Genomic DNA, 23357 nt, shown 5'->3' with positions numbered 1-23357 from the left:
TACATGAATTTTATTTGAGCTAACACTGAGCTAAGCATCCCTAATTTAAATACTGTAAAAAGTTGCTTAGCTGTAAAACGATGCGGGGCCAATTGATATGAAAAGTCTATCATTGTTTGTAATATGTTGAGAGTTCAAATAAAGGTCACTGGGTCCAGATGCATTTTATTTCTTCCTAGAATAGTATAATATTGTGTACAGTATAGTAGAAGATAAATCAGTATGGAATTGATTAAGCTCTTAGGAAAAAACAAAGGATTATAATAAGTAAACTGCAGTGGTGATTTACTTCAGTATACATATTGATCTGCACACTTCGTTAACAGGAAGATTTACTGAGTTCTGGGAGAAATACTAACATATCTGGATCCCTCTCCTTTATGTTCTGATTTCATTTTTCTTCAGACTTGCAGAATGTTGGAGGAGGAGGTGTTCTTGATTCTTGAACTTTTTGTGTGGGTGTTTAAACTAGAGAATGATTACTATGTGTATTGGGAGGCTCAGGCTTATGAGGTGTAATGGATTTTATGGGATGTTTTGCATTTCATCTGAGTCAAGCTCCGTGTTATGCTTCACTGCTAATTCAGGCAATGTTCTATGGATGAGAGACCCATCTTCCCATCAGAAAACCTCTTAATCTTGGAGAAAGTGCTCATGGCCAGGAACCAGGAGACTGAGTTATAAATCTCACCTCTGACACTCTTGGCTACTTATATTTATGTGCATGTTATAGCCTTAATATTGAGGAAAGCCTTGTAATCTTACCTTGAGTACCCCTGTTTTCTTTATTAAAAAAATAAATAAAACCCCATTGATTTTAATTCATACACTGCAAAAATATCTTTTTAAAACAGGTGTTGCAGTTAAAAAAAAAAACGCTGTCCATTCTGACATGACATACAAAAAACCAAGAAGTACTCCACATTTTGGTCACTTGTTACACATATTGATGGCTTGTGTCACATTTGTGTGAAAGTTGGACGGTATAGTGAGGCCTAGTAAAGCAATAAACATTTGTATAGTCACATCCCTGTATTTATTTGTTCAGGATGGAAAAGGAAGTTTGTGATCTATCACACATACTTGTTCATGTCTTTAACTTTGAGTTAAGGTTGTTAGGCTGTGTAACTCACCAATGAAACCCTTAACTAGCAAAGAAAAAAGCATTTATATGATACAGCAGCCCCTCTATATTCCACTCACCAGTTCCTCGTCGGCCTCTGTTATCTGCCTTCCACCACACAGATCTTCACCCTTATACTGGACCATTAACATGCAGCTTTGTTTCTAGGTATTCAGGTGATTTGGTGGTTTGTCATAGCTGAGCTCTCTACTCCCTTCCAAACTGATTTCTCACTTCCACATCTCCTTTCACCTCCTTAACCTATCTAGAAGGCCGCTTACAGCCCCTTAGTTCCCAACAAAGCTGCTGCACGATGCGCTGGGTGAACCAACATCAGGAGTGAGGGCATGAGCAGGCATGGTGGAGAAGAATGGTGTGATTGGAGATATGGAGTGGATGATTTAAGGAAAGGGTGTATGGCGGTGGTGGTGGGTCTAGATGTGGAACGTATGGGGCTCTGTGTGAAAGCCCAGTGGCTCGGCACTATTGGCACTTGAAGACCTCCCCTGATGCTACCTACCACCCTTCCTTTCTGTGTGTGTGTGTGTGTGTGTGAAAATGTCAATACATGGTCTTAAAATATTACATAGAAAATTAATTCTATGTACTCTGAAGTTATTTGTGTAAATGTGGAGATTAAATTCAATCGTTAAAGGGATTTTAGTCCTGCATTAAATTCCCAATTCAGCAGAGAATTGATGATTAAATCCATCCCTATTCGGCAGACCATTTAAGCACATGCTGAAATATCAAGGATATGCTTTGCTGAAATGGTGTCTTAATTGCTGAGCTGCAGGCGTATTCCAGTGTATTCACATTGGGGAAGAAATATATGTTTGGAAATAAATAAATAAAAACTTGAGTAGTTCTGTTCAGTTTAACAAATTCAGTTGCATTAATAATGTGATCAGAAGTGTGAAGTTATTGTTGTATGGTTCAGAAGTTGTCTTTTATTTAGTTGCTTGTATTATTATAGTTCAGTAAGGCTAGATGAACAATGTAAATGAAGAATGATAAAAGCACGAATAAAAATTAAATTCAAAATGTTTCGGTTTTGATCCATCACACTCTTGCTGTCATTGATTTTTTTCCCCCCATCATTTTTTGTTCTCTGATCTAATGAAGGTTTGTTTAGAAAGTATTTTGTAAATGCTTGAATGAATATTAGTGTGTTTATTACAGGTGTGCAATATTTGGGGTTCTGTAAACATTTCCATAATAAAGTCCTCTGTTCACAGGGGTTTGATAACTTGCTCATAAAAATGTGCTTTGGGCAGAAACGTGGTGTACCAGTCTGTCTGAAAGCTTGTGTTTTGTTTAAGAAAAATCAAAAGTCTGTGTTTGTACACTATAGAAATTTTAAACACCCAGTTTAAATCTCAGAATGTGACTTAGCAGCTGTTTTCTTCATATTTCTTATATGCATGTCATTATAAATAATTGCTTCATATTATTCTGAATCCTAACAGCTCCTTTACGGAAAACTCAGGTAAATTATGCAGAACTTGGAACTATAGAAATGAGAGATTTCATGCTAGATTGTATCTGGAGCTGTTAAAGTTTTTCAAATACTATGCTTGTTAAAAATTGGTAAAATAGACAATAATTCCCAAGTATTTATCACTTAACTAATATGTGTAATTATTAAGTTCACATACATTCAGGCATCTACATGGTGATCATGACTAGGGTTCCTAAGTGCTATGGTAATATTAATAATGGTGGTTATTATGTATTTAATTGTTCTCATGTACACAGCTCTTCTTTTTTCAAATGTATTTCTTTTTAAATTAAGCCACCAGAAATAACAATTACTTAACGCAGCAACATTAGAAGTCTGACATCCAATAAAACACAAGAAGTTTAAGAGGGAAAATTAAAGATTAGCTTTAATACAAATATTGCCATACAGCATGCAATGTGGAAATCAGCATTGCTGCTTGGGCACAATGGAATGAGATTACAGCTCTAAATGTTGCTGCATTTGTCAGACCCTTAAGTTTGTTTAAACACAATTCTCTGCTACGTTCATGCTAAAAACTAAAGATACGTCTAGAAATTATGTTTTTCTGTAATTTTATCTACCTGGAATGGATACTGTATTACAAACTGCTAGTGATACACTTGCGTAGTTTGTCAGCAGTAAAGGAGTTACTTAACTTTTAAGGCGCGTCTTTGCCTGACTATTGCCTCAGTGTTTGAAGGAAACTAGAGATGATAGAACCACTTTGATTGACCCTGACTTTTGTTTCTTATTAAAATACTTCAAATACAGATACATTTTATTTCCTTGATATTTGTTCTGTCTGCTATGATATTTGAAATACAAGTTCTTTGAGCAATCAGTTGAAAGAATGGCTAGTTTTATGCTGTTTTATGTAAATGCTTCTGTATCTTGTACTGAAGTGTGATTTTTTTCGGACAGTTTTGCAGCAGTAGACCTCAAGGTTTGCCTGCACCTTTGGGTTTTTTGCACCAATGCTGACGTTGTTAGAAGCAACTTGCATTTAATAAGCCACACTAGGGCAAGTCACATTTTACTTCTGGCTAACATGTCTATATTATGGGTTTGCACCAGTGCAGCAATATCAGTGTAGTTGCAGCGGTGCAAAAAACAAAAACAAACAGACCAAAACAAAATCTAACATAGACAAGCCCTAATTAATCACAAATGTATACCTCTAGCATCCTACAGTAACTGTACGCTAGAGGGCTCTCTTTCTTTTCTCCCACAGTGGAAGATGGGTTATTACTATGCTGTGCTAAAACAAAACATTGGTTCTCCGCTGATCTTCATGACTCATGCAATTAAATTGTAGACCTAAAACAAGAGGGAGAGGAGGAAAACAATAAAATAGGCTGCATGCATTCAGCTTACTTTAAATGTTAAAAAAATGTTTTCTTTTATTACATGGGAATAGACTGCTCACTGAAGGTCAGAGAAGATTAACTTCTGACGGACATTCCTAGTCTAGATTTAGTTGGTGTTTGTTTCCACACTTGTTAACTTTATGATGTTTTGCATGATTTATTGTTTTTATTTTTGAACTTTCGCTTATATATTTTCGTAGAACTTGTACATAACCATTGTGCTTTGTTTAAGCTCCAGAATATAATGTTCTATTCCTGGCTATTGGCAAGCTTTGGTTTATTATAATTAGGGCTGCAGTTTGGCCATGTTACAGAAAAAGTCAGAGGTACCATGATTTTTCTATTTGTCCATAACTTCCTGTAGGAAGGCTCTAGGTGGGTTGCTGGCCTGGTTTGGATGGGAGGCTCTGGGAAGGAGCAGCGGGCTGCTGGTGAGTGAGCTCATCCTGCACTCACCCTGCAACAGTTGCTCCTGTGTCCCATGGAGATGGGCCTGGCTACCTGTTTCAAGCATTGTGATCTGGGACACGGGATTACCGAACCACTCACTCAAATCTGGCCGTCACGTTGCTTCCCCCATATCGTGATGGAGGGGCGGCAGGGTCAAGCCTGAGCAAGTGGCACTGGGACCTTATGTGCCAGGTTGCGACACCTGGAGCAGGGAGCCAAGGCAGCCACTGCTGCCCGTGCCCAAGGTGAGTGTGGGACAGGCTCACTCAACCCTCAGGCCCAGCCCCAGGGTACATAGGAGCTGCCAATGCTGCGGTGAATGTGGGGCAGGCTCACTCTCTGGCCCCCACCTCCACCCCCAAGGGTCTCCTCCCCTCAATGGGGTGGGAGTAGGGTTGTGGTCCTGGGGTAAAGTGTGCTGTTCCAGGTAGTGGGTGACCCCTTTATTTGTCAGGGCATTTTTTAATCAAAATCATGGAGCAAGAACTAAACCCATGACTTATAGTGAATTTACCATGACTGCTCCGTGATTTTTGATTAAAAAATGTCATGTCAGATTTGCAGCTCTAATTATAATTTTGCAGTTATTACAGTTTGAAATCAGAATTATTGTATACAGCATCATTTATGTTCATGGCACTTTACACACAAATGACAAGTACCCCAAAGAAGTTAAATATTAAGGGTCAGATCCTTAGCTAGTGTAAATCGTCATACTCCACTGAGGTCAGTAAAGCTATGCTGATTTACACCAGCTGATGATCTAGCTATTGACTTTAATGGGTGTAGGATCAAAGCCTAAATGAGACTTAATACAACAAGGGACAACAATAAACAAAAGGGCAGGCCAGAGTTGTGCGTTAGTGAGGGTTACAACAGTGAAAGATTGTGAGCAGTACTTACGTATGCATCTTACTGATTCCTCTTTTGGTTTGTTTTTGTTTTTAATTAATTTCATATTAAAACATGGATAGTGTCCAAAAAGAGAGTGGAATGACTGTACAGGAGAAAAAAATGTAAAATGCCAAAGGTGCATCCAGTTGCATTTTGTGTGAATATCTGCTTCCCCCTTCAGCTATAGACTACTTTATTAATATATCTTCAGTAGTTTATGTAAATTACCAACTAGTAAAAGTTGGAGGATCTGATGAGGAGGCATTGGAAAAGGATCTAAAATCCATTGAACTGAATGAAAACCTGAAGAAATCTCCTTATGTTTGTTGTATGATTAACAATTTTTATTTGACCAATTTAAGTTGGTCCAAGAATTACTTAGTACGTAATGATACTGGAGGTCTTAGATTTACTGTGTAGAGAATGACTGACCTATTTCTACTTACTACAGAGATAGAAAGTTGCTCTTTTGTTACAAGTTATGCACTTTTAGATTTCTGTAATTTCTGTAAACAGAGTAAGGAGAAATGATTAATTTTATCTTTTCTGCACCTTCAAAGGGACATCAGAGATGGCCTCAGAAGAAAAAGCTTCTATCCTTCTCATTATTTGAGAGAGAGATCCCCTCATAAGAGGGACTCTCCTTTCTTCAGAGAATCGCCTGTGAGCCGAAGGGATTCTCCACACAGCAGATCCGGCTCCAGTGTCAGCAGCAGGAGCTACTCCCCTGAAAGAAGCAAAGCCTATTCTTTCCACCAGTCCCAGCATAGCAGAAGTATGTCATCTTTACATAAAAGAAATATTTCTCAGCAAGGTAATGCTGGATTAATGATGAAAACTGATTAGTGAGGTGAAATTAATTCTCATTATATAAGATCTTTCTCTTTATATAATGAAGACATTAGACTTTTTGTTCTGATTATGTTTTGCCTGCCTTATTAAATGTTTCAGGGAGCTCTTTATTCCTTTATGAATATATGTAAAGGTCTCTTGAGGGAGCTTGCAGGTGTTTTTCAACAGCCTCTCTAGGCTGACTGCAGTTCCATCAGCTGCATGACTTTTCTGTGTACAGTAGTTTATTTTCCTTTAGTATCAAATTCTTCTGTTTCTTTCTCCCTTTGCTGCTGTGATGGATCCCTTTACAGGCAGCTTTGCCATGAGCAAGTAGGTGAGGGCTTTTTTTCCCCACAGTTGAGAAGAAAAGAAAAAATTCTGGCGGGGAAGCCAAATAAAAAGTAAAGATCCTTACTTTTCAAGAACATGATATTTCATAGAATTGTACTAACAATGCATATTGGTTCTTTTAGCAATTTAACACTCTCACTCTAATTCTCTCAAATCTTGCAACCCTCAAATCAATGCAAAATCTTTGTCTAAAGCTAGGCAATCCAATGTATGGCCTGGATTCCAAAGGGTTGAATGTTCATTTTTCACAGAAAGGTGATCCATGTCTGTTTAAAAAGAATCCAAAACCTCCATGTATGAAAAAATGCAAACAAAAGTGGAAGTATGTTTTCTTTCCCATTGAGGTGCTTATTGCTACGACTTTTTGTGCAGATGAGGTGGATTATGGATTTCTGTTCGTACTCTTTACAAATACTAATGAAATTGTGTAAAATCTGTTGTCCACTTTGGCAGCAGTGTTCTTTTTGTTTCTTCTAATTTTAAATCCAGATTTACTTGTTGTTATGTGACATTTACCCTGGATTTTCCAGGGTGCCCATACCAGGCAGTTATATCATCTTTCACCCCAAAACATTCCAAAGCATTTAACTAACTGTGCATAAACACAGAGGAGTTTCTTCACTCGCTACTGAAATACAGACTACCTCTCAGGCTTTTAACAATTGCAGCAGGGCTACACAAAAGTTTAGAACAGAAAGTAAAGAATATGACACCCTCCTGAAACTGCAATAGGGATTTAAGTAAGTAGAATATAATTATCAGGGACAGGAGAAGATTGTCTAAAACTTGGGGAATGTTGTGGGATTGGGAATTTTCTACAGTTAAGCACATTTTTTGGCACTTCTGCAGCATGTTAACATAGCCACTCATATATTGAAGTCTAATGGAAAAACCTGCTGTCTGGGCTAATAGAAAATTGCACATTTTGAGAGAAATGTTCCCAATTTGCAGGGGGTTTTGTACTTTTTTTCTAATACATTGTGTTAGTCACTAACTGCATGTTTGTTCAGAGATGTCAAGTTGGATGATGTAGTGTTATTGTCTCTTTAACAACACACTTCAGATGTAATCTGGCAAAGAGCTTCCCAGAGCAGCAGCTATATTAGTCAAAGTGGGATATCCACACTTAACGTCTGGGCTGTCTTTTACTCCAGAGTTAAATGATGTTTTGTCTATCTCCATTAAACTGTTTTTAAGAAAGCAACTTTGTTTGCACCATGGTACTTTTTCTTAAAAATGGCTTGCACTCTAAAAATTGGTAGTTCTGAAAGCGTTTGTTTTGATGACCGAGTTAAAATAGTTTACTTACGGAGTGGAGAGGGCTTCAGTTGTTTGTTAGAATAGTGTTTGAATATAGTTAGACAGGAAATCTTTGCTTTGAAGAACATGTAAGAAAAAGCCTATCCTGTTATCTTTATTGTATTTTGAAATATTTAAAGAACCAAAACCTGGCAGGGTCTGTAGATAGGCATCTACAAGAAAAAGACCAACCAACAGCAGTAACATAAGGCTTTCCCTATTCTTGCTCCCCATAAAGTTGAAGCTGTTCCACAGTGCTTCTATAACATGAGCCTGGGTGCATGGTCCACATGTTTTGTTTAATATGTATATACCTGGCAATGACCTCTGAATGCCGGTCTTACCCACTCAATCCTAGAAACCTGGTCTGGAACATGAATGTCTTCCTATAAATGGTTTTGGGGGGAATGTCCTGTTCCAGTCCTCCATCTCCAGCTATATTGATGCAAATTGGGGATACAAAAAATACACATTTCCTGCATATTGTTGTAAATGATTTTGATGCATATTGTTGTAAATGATTTTGGGTCACTTGATTTGAAAACTCTTTATAGATAATTCTGTTGAAATGTGATTGTACAGCTGTTAGTTGGAGTTCGGTAAGTTAAAGGGGTTTCTGACCTTCTGATTGATTTTTACTTCTAATGAATTATTGTCTGCCAAGAAAGTGATATTAATCTGCTAAACTACACATCTATTTATAGCTGCTATGTTTATCTATTACATTGCTGGTTGTGACTCCATAGTTAAAATCAGGTTCTGAAATAGGCTTAAAATGAGGCATAATTTGTTTTTCTGTCTAAGTAGCTTTTCAATGTAATACTTCACATGGTGTTAGTTGTTTTGTTCTTTTAATTTACTATGAAGATTTCATCATTTTTGTATATATTTTTAATAGGATCTATTTAAATTTGGGCCCTTTCTGAAATCTTGTTCTGAAATGTTTTATTGTCAACATGTATCTGTTAAAACAACATTTTCTGTCTGCACAGAATTTGGTAGAGATAGTAATGTTGAGTAGATCTGGTGAATTGGAGGGATGCAGGAGAGAGCCTGAAGGGCAGGGGAATATGAGGTATGGGAAGTTGAGGGGTAAAGGAGGACAAATCTGAAAGGCCAAATGAAACACAGGCGAAGGTCGAACAGGAAGGGAGAAAGTGAGTGGAGCAGAAAAGTGAATGGCACAAAGATGGAAATGTAGAGTGTGTGTGGCGTAGGGCCATCAATAGGGAATTAGGATAGTACTGTGGTGGGAGAGGATGGAGAGAAATAGAATGGTTTTCCTCTCCCAGGTATTAGGAGAAAAATAGAATGACAGCTCCTTCATCTTAGAGGATAGGAGACAGTAAGTGGAGTCTCCTCGAAGACATTGGAGAAATGCTCACGTTTATCTATGCATTTAAGGTTGAATTTTGAATCTGTAATGCTGCCTGTCACATTCAGGGTGGGTAGCTTTCCTAAAGCCTCAAAAATCAGAAGGCAGGCATTTTGAAAAAGTGATTTATTGTTTTTCTAGCATCCCCTTTACCAAATGTTCCTATCCAGTTTCACTGAACACCCAGCTGATGGTGTTTAGAGGGTGTAATGTGGTGAAGGGGATGTGCAGATGGAAAGATTCAGGGGTCATTTGGTGAGTTTACAGGGGGGTAATTTTGTAAAGGGGTGCTGGAAGGCTGCCATCCCTGCTGCAAAATTAAAGTTTTGGTGTAGGATGCATAGTAGTTACGGTGGTGGTAAAGTGTGTGCTTGTGGGTGATGGTGGTGCAATAAAGATAAGCCATGCAGCAATATATAAACTTTTCATTTCTTTGCTTTTTCAGTTTTGTTAAGTATGCCATGTATAGCAACTTTAACTTTTCACAACTAAGTTTTTGTTGTGCATTCATTTGATTAGCTTGAATGTTTTCAGTAAAGGTAGTCCATAGTAGATTCCACCACCATTGGAAAGATTTACTTTCTCCATGTGCTGTCTTTACCTATATTAGATTGAACCAAGGCTTACGGTGCAGATTTACTCTGAAAATTTTCATCTGTTGGGGGCATTCTAGGATTTCATTGTTTGTTTCTATCATGGTGTCATGCCAGATATGCTCAGATTACAAGTAAAAACATGTTCTCTTTTAATTACCAACTCCACAGATTTGACATAACAGCTAAAAGCCAAACCATATTTTTTCCTTCGTGAGTGTCACCATCAGTTAAAAGGTTTTGTAGGCCAGATGAAGCCCTCAGTGACACGTGCAGCAACCTTGCCTCTGGTAAGGTTGACACAGGTGTAACTGTTTGGCCCTGTAACTGAGAGTTAGAACTTACTACTTCTGATCATGCACGAGAAGGAATAGACTCCAGTGCGTATTCTCACTTTTTGATGTGTTCACCCAGCTCACAGGAATAATAAGAAGTAAAAATGTATTTATGTAACTGAAGTGAGCAGATATGACATGCTGGCACCTGAATATTAAGGTGTTGTTTTTCACAAGGTCACTTTTCAGAGCAGAATTGTACTTTGGACTCTGTTGATAAACAGCCACGTCTTGCTTCACTCTGCATTGAAAGTTCAGCTATTCCTGGACCTCCCGTTCCTCATTAGTTTTCACTCGATGTGTTGCACCACATTTTTGTCTGCCAGGTGTGGATGCAGGAAAGAGGTTGCTTCAGCATCTGAAGCCAACAGTGCTTTTTGTGGCAGGTATAGTGACAGAACATCAGATGATGGGGTTAAGCGCAGTACCTCCATAACACACCTTAAAGGAAGCATCTTTCATATAAAATGAATAATAATTGTGCTTGTAAGTTATTCATTTCTCCCCATTGAAACACCTTGGATGCTGTTGAACAAATTTTAAATATACAATAAACAGAACCCACCCTAGCAGAGTTATAGTTCAATCAAGATATAAATAAAATTCAGACAGTTCTTGAAGCACCATAGCCGTATATGAAATAGCCAAAATACAGAGCATTTGTTGTTGGGAATATCAAATGAAGACATCAGCTTTATATGATTACAAAATTTTAGTAGTTATCTGCAAGTTGTACATACTAAGCTTTGGTGGTGGTGGGGTTTGTGTGTGAAAGATTTAAAATTGCTGAGTTTTTCTTTGGAAAATTCAATTTTATAGTAGCTTTACAGCCCATAATGGTGATGATGATGATGATGTTGTTTAATACATCCATGTTATTATCATGTCTGCTTATATTGTGGATTTTGGGGTGTGTGTATATTTAACTAATATACCATAATGTCTTTTTGTAGATGTTTTGCCCTCTGAGTTATCAAGAGTTTTACAGCATTTGCTATGGTTGGGATCACTACAATTCCTAAATTTAATTTTTGTTAGCTCTCTAATTATCTGAATTATTTACAAGTTTCATATCACTGTGGGGATCTCTTCCACTTGATTCTCCAAAACTCAGTTGACTCCAGAATTTGTCACGCTAGGTGGCTTTATTTGGTGTATAGCACCGCAATGCCCAAGCTGGCCGGGCTCAAATGTGGTGGGTGGATGCAGGGTACATCACAAATCCGAAGTTACACAGCAAAACTTTTCTTTATATACTTCCTTCTGTTTATTTTATATTTAAAATTTGTTCAGCAGCTTTCAAGGTGCTTCAGTGGGGGGAAATGAATGACTAGTAAGCACATTATTATTATTATTAATTATTATTAAGTTATTATTCATTATTATTACTAGCTCCTGTATTACAATAACTATAAAGTGCATCATGTGCTTAATGATTGGCTTGGATACTTTTCAGAATGCTCTCTCCATGTGCTGTTCATGTATAACCAGATCTCTACATTCCAGTTTTACCTTGTCCATTGTCCCTTGTACCAGAGTGTTCCTACTTATCTTCGCTACACTGATTCTAGCCTAATGCTTGTTATACCCTTATTTACAACCTAATTTTCCATTCACTTTCTCAATTGTGCCCACTGAGAAATGAGGTCTGTCTTACGTCCAGTTACTCGTGTCAAGTTAGACCTAAAACCGCTATCATTTATGAGGTTAATACAGTATATAGTCTTTTTAATATGTTACATATTTCCACAATTGAATCACAAAGTTGTTGCATCTGTTTGTTAATTTTGTGTGTATTTGCCTTTGGATTTCTGCTTTTATTTATGAAGACCTGCCAAATACATTGATTTAGAATCTGTGTATTTCTTGAATTACTTCTGCCCACTAGTGTCACATGAGTCCAGAAGCTGGGGCTTTAAGAAAAAACAAATATAATGAAACTGGCAATAAAATGTTGAGAAATTCACAATAAAATCAAAATAAATCCAAGTTGGCAACGCAGTCTTTGATTAAGCTGAGGGTCGTCTTTCTTCTCTTGCTTTACTATTAGCTACTCTTGGTTCGTACAATATCTCCAGGGTATTCCTGCGGCTAACACTGCCTCTTGTCCCCTCCCTGGCTGGGGCAACAACTCCAGAATCTCCTTAGTTACTGTGGTTCATCTTCTTCCTTTCCCTGACTTCATCTACGGTGAGAGAAATCGAATGACTATATGGGGCTCAGTTGAATTGTCCATCAGCGGGTCTGTAACCTACTTGAACAGCACTGTTCAGAGGTGTATTTTACTTTATCTTTTTACCTTTAATTGTTTAGGGCTTGTCTGTCCTTTTCAGGGTAGCATTAAAACTGCCCTCCTTGTCTTTAATTCCTCACACACCTGTTCAAGACCACCATAATATCATCCTCCCTCCTACACTTCCTTCTCCTTCCATTCATCTAGTGCTTGCCTCCTTTCAGTTTGGTCCACAGACTCGCCGTTTGGTGTGAGAACAGTTTCCTTTGCTATATCTGACTTTATTAGCTGTTTTACGACTCATCCTCATTGACTCTTCAGCTCTTTCATTCTAACTTGCATAATTTTTCTGCCCAGTCCCTCAATAATATATATATTTTTGGAACCATTGTGAAATCTGTAAAACATTTTTGATTCATTAACATGAAAGGTATGATATCAAATAAAGTTAATATTCTGGGTGGTCTAAAGGGCCAGCTAGTTGTGTGCTCTGAATGCCTCTGGAAGCAGATAATGAAAAGCACGTTTGACTTCTGTATGTAAATATAATAAAACATAAATTTGTCATTTAGACCTGAAGAGAGTCATGGCCAAACAAAGAAAGAAAAGACTAGTGATATATTATGACAAGAACTAGAAGGATCTAAATCTTTGTCAAAGATGTAGTTTGGATAGCTCTCTAGTCAGCAATGGCTAGATGTGACTGCCTTATATTTCAAATATGAGCAACCCCTCCCTCAAATGAGGGACAAAACAAACACGAGGTGGGGGGAGCTTATTGTGAGGTGGGGGATTGTTTATTATTTTAGCACTGGTGATGTGTTCTGCAAAGATACTCTGCCTTAAAATGTCATGGTCCTCACTTATAATGTCCATAATTTACAGTAATAGACTGCACCAATGTGGGCGCCCCCGCCCCCCGCAAGGCTCTCCACGTGGGTGGGCACCTGTACTCACATTGCCCTGTTCACTTTAGTGGGTCTACACATGGGTAAAGGGGGCCACTCCACCTGGAGCAGCTTGCAGGATCAGGGCCTTTCTGTAGAACAAAGTTAAATATATATATATAAAAAGATTACTTCTTGCAATTAGGTATAGTTGAGGGGTACAATAGGCTTATTGTTTTGACGTAAGAAAAGCAATAAAGTAGTTACATTAGCAAAAAGAGGTGATGGCCATTGTCGTGAGAGTAAGATAGTACAGACAAGATAAACAATTTCTACTGTATGGCCAAGTATGGAGGGTATCTTGAAGGGTTATACTGAAACATCAGATAAAATATGAAACTGCTAAGGCAGCTGCTTTTTGTATCTTGTTGCAGTTGGGGAGCAGCTGTCACTTGCTTGTTTGGTCTTCCTTTTTCCTCACCCAGTTAGGTTGGTGTTAAATTCTATCCTTTGTAGCCAGGGTATCCTGAAAATCTGTGGAGAGAGAAAAGGGGCAACTCATAAATGTTTCTTTTTTTTAACATTCCAGATCTATTTAAAATATATATCTATTTACATTTCAAATTCTTAATTCTTTCAGATATTGATATTTAAAAATGCACAGTGGTGGGTGCATTCTTAATTTACATCATCTTGCAACATACAAAGTAAATAGCTCACTAGAAATGACTCGTGCTACATGTCATTACTTGGGTGCTTCAATTACAAACGTATTTAGTTTGTCATTAGTTTTGTTAAAGTAATTCATATCAGGGTTTTTAAAAATATTTAATAAATTAAGGTTACTTTCAATTTATTTCTCTTTCTAATTAAATATATGCCAAGTATTAGTCTATGCTTTTGCCAAGTATTCTGCTGCTGCAGGCTTCTCATAACGGACGTTTGGCAAGATTATTCATAACTGCGTTTTGAACAAGCTGCTAGTTGTTCCTGTTTTAATTTTGTTGGCGTGAACATTGAGAAGTAAGACCCTGGTACTACAAAGGGATCCCCACTTGTCATTGGGACTTTTTGGGTTTATTGCTTTGCAGGATTTCCTATTCTACTGCTAACCCTACCCTTGTGAATACCCAGTTTCCCAAGCTTTGGTTTTGGTCCTATGACTGGTCCTGAACACGATGTTTAACACTGAAAAGATGTAGAATTTCTCATTTCGCTTCTTACAGGAATATAGAACAATATCCAACAATCTTAAACTGAAATATTCTTCCAGTTAAATAATGGAAAGAAGAAAAATAGTCTTTCTAAATGTCAGCCTTATAAAAAGCTACTCTTCATCTTCTTAGCCAGAGACAATTTTATTTTTGATAAGCAAGTAGAATAGCATTAGATTATTATCATCATCAAAGGATGAGGAGATAGGTTTTGTGCATGGGCTGGTAAATTTTCATTACAGTTTTGCAAGGCACTCACTCTCCTGTGTGTGTGTGGAGAGAGAGAGAGAGTACACAACTTCTAACTGTTCTTTTTTATAGGTAAAGAGAGACCTTCTGCTCAGTCACTGAAAACGTCAAGAGATACATCCCCATCAGGTTCCACAGCAGTATCCTCTTCAAAGGTGAACTATGTTTCCGTTGTTTTTGTTCTTGTTTTTAATAGTGGTACTTCCCATGAGAGGATACAAGTTAAATTCAGATTCCTAGCTTCTTGTTTGACAGTCAGTGGCAGTGTGTTTCGCCACTAAGCAAGATGAGTGTTTTATTATATTCAACAGCTTCCCCTGGAGTAAGGAGAAATGTGGACATGCGTGAACAGGATCTTAAAGAAAATGGCATCCCCCACAGGTAGTTCAGTGTACCAGCATAGGTTCTGAGTTCACTTTTTAGACAACAATTAAGAAAACTTTCCCTTGAAATACTAAAAACCATGGAAATCCTGAGTGAAAGACTAACTAGTGTTTTTGAAAAAGGTGTGAAAGGCAGAAACAGTTAATTGAAAGGACTGATCAGAGTTCTGCAGTGCTCTGCCATTCCGAGTACTTCACGCTTACGCAGTTCTTCATGATTTTCAAAGTGGTGTGCTAACATTAACTAATTCTCAACACCCCTCCAGGATATGTGAGTGATAGGCCACGTCTACACTACACAGCTTTTAGCAACAGGACTGTCGCTACAGCCATGCCGCTAAAAGTCACACAGTGTAGCCGCTGTTTGTCGGCTCTCCTGCTGACAAAAATCTTCTACCCCTAACGAGCGACGTTTGCATTGTCAGCAGGAGAGCGCTCTTGCTGACAACACACTGTTCACACTGGCACTTGTCGTGGCAAAACTTTTGTCTTTCATGGGGGGCTTTAACATCTCTGAAAGACAAAATTTCTGTTGTTCAATTGCCAGTGTAGACATAGCCTTAGTCTCGTAACTTTATAGATGTGGAAACTGAGATAGACTTTTTGACACCCCAAATTTGCACAGGTTTAGCTAAAATCAGTTTTTTTAATTTGTTTTATGGACACACTAATTGGTTTAAATCTTGTATAAATTTAGCTTGATGCAGTTACAAACAGTTAAATGCAAAATTCTGTTAAAAGTTAAAATTGTGGTATAAAACAACAAATGGAAAATAATTCAAAAGCGAAGTCTTTTACTTCATTGGAGGCTAATATGAAGGGGCAAGGAGTCCAGGAGAGCTGGCTGTATTTTAAAGAAGCCTTATTGAGGGTGCCGGAACAAACCATCCCAAAGTGCAGAAAGAATAGCAAATATGGCAGGCAACCAGCTTAGCTTAACAGTAAAATCTTTGGTGAACTTAAACTCAAAAAGGAACTTATAAGAAGTGGAAATTTGGACAGATGACTAGGGAGAAGTATAAAATTATTGCTAGAGTATGCAGGGGTGTAATCAGGAAGACCAAGGCACAATTGGAGTTGTAGCTCGTGGCGGATGTGAAGAGTAACAAGAAGGTGGTCAGGGAAAGTGTGGGACCCCTACTGAATGGGGGAGGCAACCTAGTGACAGATAATATGGAAAAAGCTGAAGTACTCAATGCTTTTATTGCCTCAGTCTTCACTGTCAAGGGCAGCTCCCAGACTGCTGCACTGGGCAACACAGCATGGGGAGTAGGTGAGCAGCCCTCAGTGGTGGAAAAACAGGTTAAGAACTATTTAAAAAAGCTTGACATGTACAAGTCCATGGGTCCAGATCTAATGCATCCAAAGGTGCTGGGGGAGTTGGCTGATATGATTGCAGAGCCGTTGGCCATTATCTTTGAAAATTTGGAGCGGTCGGGGGAGGTCCTAGATGATTGGAAAAAGGCAAATATAGTGCCCATATTTTAAAAAGGGAAAAAAGAGAACCCGGGGAACTACGGACCCGTCAGCCCACTTCAGTCGCCAGCAAAATCGTGGAGCAGGTCCTCAAGAAATCTATTTTGAAGCGCTTGGAGGAGAGGAAGGTGATCAGGAACAGTCAGCATGGATTCACCAAGGGCAAGTCATGCCTGACCAACCTGATTGCCTTCTATGACGAGATAACTGGCTCTGTGGATATGGGGAAAGTGATGGAAGTGATATATCTTGACGTTAGCAAAGCTTTTGATATGGTCTCCCACAGTGTTCTTGCCAGCAAGTTAAAAAAGTATGGATTGGAGGAATGGACTATAAGGTGGATAGAAAGCTGGCTAGATTGTCGGGCTGACCAGGTAGTTCGCAGATGACACTAAGCTTGGGGGAGAGGTAGATACATTGGAGGGTAGGGATAGGGTCCAGAGTAACTTAGACAAATTGAAAAGGACCTAGGGATTACAGTGGACGAGAAGCTGGATATGAGTCATCAGTGTGCCCTTGTTGCCAAGAAGACCAATGGCATATTGGGCTGTATTAGTAAGAGCATTGCCAGCAGATTGAGAGAAGTGATTATTCCCCTCTCTTCGGCACTGGTGAGGCCACACCTGGAGTATTGCGTCCAGTTTTGGTCCCCCCACCAGAGAAGGGATGCGGACAAGTTGGAGAGATCCAGCGGAGAGCAATGAAAATGATTAGGGGGCAGGGGCACATGACTTATGAGGAGCGGCTGAGGGAACTGGGATTATTTAGTCTGCAGAAGAGAAGAATGAGGGGGGATTTGATAGCAGTTCTCAGTTACCTGAAAGGGGGTTCCAAAGAGGATGGAGCTAGGCTGTTCTCAGTGTTGGCAGATGACAAAACAAGAAGCAATGGTCTCAAGTTGCAGTGTGGGAGGTCTAGGTTGGATATTAGGAAACACTATTTCACTGGGAGGATGGTGAAGCACTGGAATGGGTTATCTAGGGAGGTGGTGGAATCTCCATCCTTAGAGGTTTTTAAGGGCCGGCTTGACAAAGTCTTGGCTGGGATGATTTAGCTGACTTTGGTCCTGCTTTGAGGAGGGGATTGGACTAGATGACCTCCTGAGGTCTCTTCTAACCCTAATATTCTATGATTATCTGATTAGTTGGGACTGTGGAATAGGGCATTGTTTACACTTGCTTTTGCCTTCCTCTTAAAACAAGTCTAGAGGAACTAGGCCGTGAAATCTATTTATGTAACCAAACTTGTTTTTTTTTAAATTATGCAGCCTGTTGGAGAAATGACATCGGAGCTTTATTTTGCATACTGAAAAAAAAGTTTGGCAATATTCACAGCTCTTGAATTAGAACTTCTTATAAGAACTTTGAAGATTTGTGCTTTACATTGTTTTCTAATTATAAAATACTATCTAACTCCTGTTTTTATTATCAAACTTGACTTATGTTGGGAAAGTATCAATTAAATGCAACTTGCACTGAGGGCTTTTCTACATGCAGAAAGTTATTTGGACAGTTAAGGTGGTTCAATTAAAGGTGATTAGTCAATATGTATAAGTTATAGCATATTAAACCCTGTGCGGATACTTTCAATCCGAAGGAAAGTGGTTTTAAATTTAGTTCACTGTAACTTAATCCTCCTTGGATCTTTTTACTTTTATGTTATACTTAGTATACTGGAGATTTCTTTATATCTACATTTATTGACTTATAATTAATGCTACGATTTTGTCCTGGATATTTTTAGTGAAAATCATGGACAGGTCACCAGCAAGAAACAAAAAATCACTGAAGCTGTGATCTGTCCCTGCCTTTACTAAAAACATTCCTGACAAAATGGAGAGGGAGGAGGGTCCAGGGCCCTGCCCCTCCTCCGCCTGTAGCAGCTGGGAGCTGCAAGGACCAGCTGCTTGTGGCAGCTGAGCATGCAAGGGGGGGACCTGCCAGCAGTGGCAGCTGGGGAGCTCGGGGTCCCCGCTCATGCTGGCAGCCAGTCAGTTGCAGGGGTCCCCCACGGAGGCTGGACTGCTGCCTGGGTCTCCCACTGCTGGCTTCAGCAGATGTTACTGAGCATGCTCAGTTCGTGAAAAAGACAAACTAACTTAGATTCCTTTGTGTATTGTACATAATACTTATCCTTTATTTGTATTTAGATTTGTTATAGCCTTTTATCCTTGCAAACCAGACAGCGCTATTAAACAAATCTTACCTTTGTGGTCTAACTTCTCCTTTTTGCATATTTATACATTGCTTCCTATTGATCTCTTTATCTTTTTAATTTAATTCTAAAGTCCTAAATCATCACTTTTCCATTTTCTCTGCTACATAACCTTGTCTAGTTTCACTTGAGCTTAATAAAAATAAGTCTGAAAAGTTTGCCCTTTTTTTTAGTATAGTAAAATGCGTATCCTTTGGTTTGGGGATTTTTCTAATTCTTAGTCCAGTAGACAAACATGACTTCCATGGTTTATTTCCCATTTTGAAAATATTGTTTCTGATTCTGAATAATTGCTTCTTTGAACTTTTCAAGGTATTTTTATATTAAATCTAACCTATAACATTCATTTTTTTGTACAGGTCTTGGATAAAAGCAGCAGGCTGTCTGAAAAGGAACTTGCAGAGGCTGCAAGCAAATGGGCAGCTGAAAAATCAGAGAAGGCCGATGAAAGCAATTTACCTGATATTACTGAATATGATGTAAGACTGATATATTCTCATATTTATTTAAAAATATTGCAAGAGTAACATTTTGGTTACCTGCATTTTATGATTTATAAAATAATTTATAAAATATGCAATTCAGCAAAGAGTTGATAGTAGAGCTCCACCTTTCAGAAAATATTTAATAGGAGAATGCTGTAGAGAGATCTTCTGTTTCTGAGATTTAATTATTTTTGAAAAATTCACATAGTTTGTTAGCATAGTATGAATTAACACTGAACTAAAATGAATACAATAAGACTCCAAACCTGCAGGAAGTCCTGTGCTGGCAGACCCCTGTTCTCTCATATGAGCTCCTTGCATGATTGGGTCTAAATTTGCAAGGGAATTTTGAGAGGCAAAATTTGGTAATTTGTAGTAGGTCTTCCAGTAATTAATATGAATTAATTAGATTCTACAGTTATTCATTTTCGAGAAAAATAAAGTAGCACTTACTGTTACTATTTATATAAACTCCTACATATAATTTGGTTCTTTCCTGCATAGGAAACATCTGCTCAGAATGTTAAATTCAGACGAGTCCTTTTGTGTAAATATATAGTTAGTATATGTGTGTGTTACATGTATGTGTAAATAATTTGGAAAATAACAAAAATAGTCTGTGTATTATTTATTGAAATTCTCTTCTTGTGGTTCTCATACTTCCTCATTAAAAAGAATTAGACTGAAGGAATAATCCTTTTCTCTTGTAGATTAAGTACATCATAATAATGACAATAACTTTCTTCTTACACAGAAATGATTACTGTATTAAGTGTGTGTGTGTCTGTGTTTTATATTTATTATTTAGAATGGTGTTTGTAAAATTGTGGATGTTGTGTACTGGACCATGTGGAAGGCATAGCAGATCCTGAAGCTAACTCAGTGCATCTCCAGGAAGTACAGAGCCACAGTTCTGCCTCTCTTACCTAGTACTACTTTAGTGAAATAGCAGTGTTCAGAAAGGTTGTAAAGAGGGTGCTTGTGTGTGTATTTATGTTTCCTGGGCAGGAGAAGTTACATCACAATACCTACTAGCGCCGGAACTAAGCCTATTTGGCAGATTGAAATATGTTGGGGCCCCAAACTGTGCTGCTCGTTTGCCTCTGCTCTCCCATCTCCCCAACACTTCTTCTTGGGACTGAAGGCCTTATCTACTGTTGTGCACCTAGTTCATGCTAGTTCTTCTAGCCCCCTTGCCCTTGCCCCCCATACCAAATATAATGCCCCTATCACAGAATTAATCTAGGCCTCCAGATAAATCAGTTAATGCTGAGCTACTGTCGGTCATGTTGGCCTGGATGGAAGTTTCTTGTTCCTAACATTGTTGTGCACGTTTATTCTGAAGATAAAATTTCCTTCAATAATGATCCATGAAAACATGTAGTACAATACTATAAGTCAAATATAATGTCTCAAAAACTCAGCTGATTGAGTCAAAGTTTACATTTGTCTAGGGCTTACAGCCATGCCCAGCACTATAGTATCTGATCATTTGCATATTGTGCAATATGTACACTTCACCTTGGGAGGTTGAAAATTTTAACTGGGCAAGTGGGTTGAGTCATGTACGTGAGCCATGGTTCCCCTCCAGGAAAGAAGCAGCAGAGTGGTCACTGCTCTTTCAACAAGAGGGGACTCAGGGAACAGACCAGCAGAAGCTGCCATTCTTAAAGGAGGAGGGAAACAGAATGAAATTTTTTTAAGAGGAAGGGAGGGAAGAGTGAGAGAAGAAACAGAGTGGCACATTGGAGAACTGCTGAGAAGCCCAGAGCTTTCTATGCATCAGCTGTGTAAAGCAGAAAGAGAGAGAATCGGGATGTGGGAGGAGCCAGGAATTTGTTTTACTTAGGATATTTTGTTAATTTTGCAGGAGACAGAGCTGATTTATTGGTTTGGGAAATGAAAATGTGAGAATGCAAGTTAAATAGATGGGGGGTTTGAGCTGAGGCTTTGAGGGGAGGTATTACAGCATGGGTATTTTTCACCAGGGCTTAAAAATTTAGTTCTCTGACTATGAAGTATTAAAGAAATTTTCCAAGCCAGGGGTGTGTTTGTTCCCATATCAAAATACTGATTAACATCTTGTGCCACAGTACCTCGGCTCAACAAAATGAGCTAAGAACATAATGGCTGCTTTAGATTTTTCTAATACCGATTTTTTTTGGTCTGGTTCTTAACGTTGTTTGAACTATTTTTATTTGAATTAACGTTTTTTAGCATGCTTAACTCCCTTTCAAATGAATGGGAGACAACATTACAAGATTTAGTACAGTAACAATACTTACTGTGGTTTTTAAATTATCTATATTGTCTTGAGTTTTAAACAGGCCCTCAGGACTATGCTAGCTGTTTCTTTTTCTTGTGTTCTTCCTCTTAATTATGATGTTTTATTATTCATTAGTCATTATTTATTAGTCATCTTCCACAATGGAGAATACTTCTGTCAAGCCTTACTAGATTTCTTCATCAATTTTGCATTTATAAAATCTAATCACCCTTTAACGATACTGTTCTGTGAACCCATTTCTATATGATGGTGCATTCAAATAATTTGTAGTCATTATTTCTCAGTTCCCTGTTATCCTCACATTCTCAGTCATTTCCTTCCTATCAGTACAGAGTAAATTTAGATGGCTTTTTCTAGTTGGAGTCTAAACTCCATAGGTCGTGAACATATTTCCTGTCTTAGACATTGTTAGTCTAATGCACATTGTTAGTACTTTCAAAAATCATCTTCTAATTAATTTAGGAATCCTCTTGATGCATGTTTTTATTTGTTACTCAACAAATATCTAGGTAGTTAAATCCCCGTGTCAATATTTATCTTGTGTACATTTGAATGCCACAAGAGTTCTTCCATGAAGTTTTCAATCCTGTAATCCTGCCTGGTGGCCTGTAGCAGATTCACCACACCCCTCATTGTTGATTTCTAGTTTTGACATTGCTGGCAAAACCAGCGTCATCTTTCCAACTTCTCAGAAAAAGGGGAAGTAAATGATTCTTATAGGGATGTCCAACATGATCAAGGGACTACTGATTCACAGAGCATTTTTGAATTTCACTAAAAGTGTAAATTTTCATAAATTAACTATCTGTTGATGTCATATCCATAAGTGTTCAATGTCAAAAAATCAATTTTTTGTATCTTTTTGTGTAATTTTCAAATTTCTGTGGTAAAAATTTTACACTGATCAATTTCTGAAAAAGAGTGAAATGGTATTTGAGTAATAGTATCAAGTAGAACTTAATGCATCTAGAGCAAAAATGTAAATATTACTTATGTTTTTTAAGGCGGGGTCCTCAGCTCCATTATATGTTGAACGGACAGAAGAAACAGAGACAAATATAACAGACAGTACAGAATTGTATGAAGACAACCAGCTTCTTGGCCGCTCAAAAGCAATTGCAACAAAAACCAAAGAGATTGAACAGGTGAGCATTTTAGCTTTCTTGCTGGCAATATAATGCATGTATGATGGTTTGTTGAGACTTTTTGTAGCTGGCTAGAAATATATAGCATTTTCCCCCCCTCCACCCCTTAAGGCATAATATTACATTTTTGCCAAATAGTTCCCCTTATTTCTTAATAGAAAACTTTAGTGATTTTAATATTTCTTTACATAGTTACAAAAAATATTTATTCAGATTTTTTTGGAAGTGGAAGGAACTGTTCGTATCTATATCCATATAACATATTTCCCTGAAAAAACCCCAAGACCTACCTTAAAAACACAGAACATTTCTGTCCTTTCCCATATCTTTACACACAGCTTTTGACTTCCTTTCTCAATAAAAAAAATATGAAGTTAAGAAAAATGGCTGCTTCCTGATGAGTTATTTCATATTCAGATGTTATATATTCAAAGCATTTAATATATTATTACTAATTTAATCATAGGTTTACATTACATCAAGTGATCAGAAACTATTTTTTCATTGTTGTTTTCTATAAGATTTAATGTTTAAAATTTGAGTTTCAACTGCTGACAATTGTTTCTCTTTTTAAAAATATTACATTTGAATCTCAAAGCAGTTTTGTCTTCATCTGAAGATAACTAAGTGTTAATAGGTTTAGATTTTGCTTTGGTTGC

The 23357-nt window shown here is 37.9% G+C and overlaps 1 protein-coding gene across 5 annotated transcripts in view; it reads left to right on the top strand.

Moving 5' to 3' along the window:
- The window catches only part of PPHLN1 (periphilin 1), a 140384-nt gene that overhangs the window by 56919 nt on the left and 60108 nt on the right, over positions 1 to 23357 (top strand). For 3 of the 5 annotated variants that reach the window (XM_084617494.1, XM_084617491.1, XM_084617492.1), the window contains 4 exons: positions 5899 to 6152; positions 14781 to 14863; positions 19141 to 19260; positions 22558 to 22698. In XM_084617494.1, the coding sequence (XP_084473620.1) occupies positions 5899 to 6152; positions 14781 to 14863; positions 19141 to 19260; positions 22558 to 22698 (598 nt within the window). The remainder of the gene's footprint in view (positions 1 to 5898; positions 6153 to 14780; positions 14864 to 19140; positions 19261 to 22557; positions 22699 to 23357) is intronic. The other 2 variants (XM_084617495.1, XM_084617493.1) reach the window with 1 other exon arrangement.

Source organism: Lepidochelys olivacea, assembly GCF_965140295.1.
Source record: "Lepidochelys olivacea isolate rLepOli2 genome assembly, chromosome: 1".
Lineage (NCBI taxonomy): Eukaryota > Metazoa > Chordata > Testudines > Cheloniidae > Lepidochelys > Lepidochelys olivacea.
Note: the sequence above shows the minus strand (reverse complement) of the source record. Positions and strands in the feature narration are given on the sequence as shown.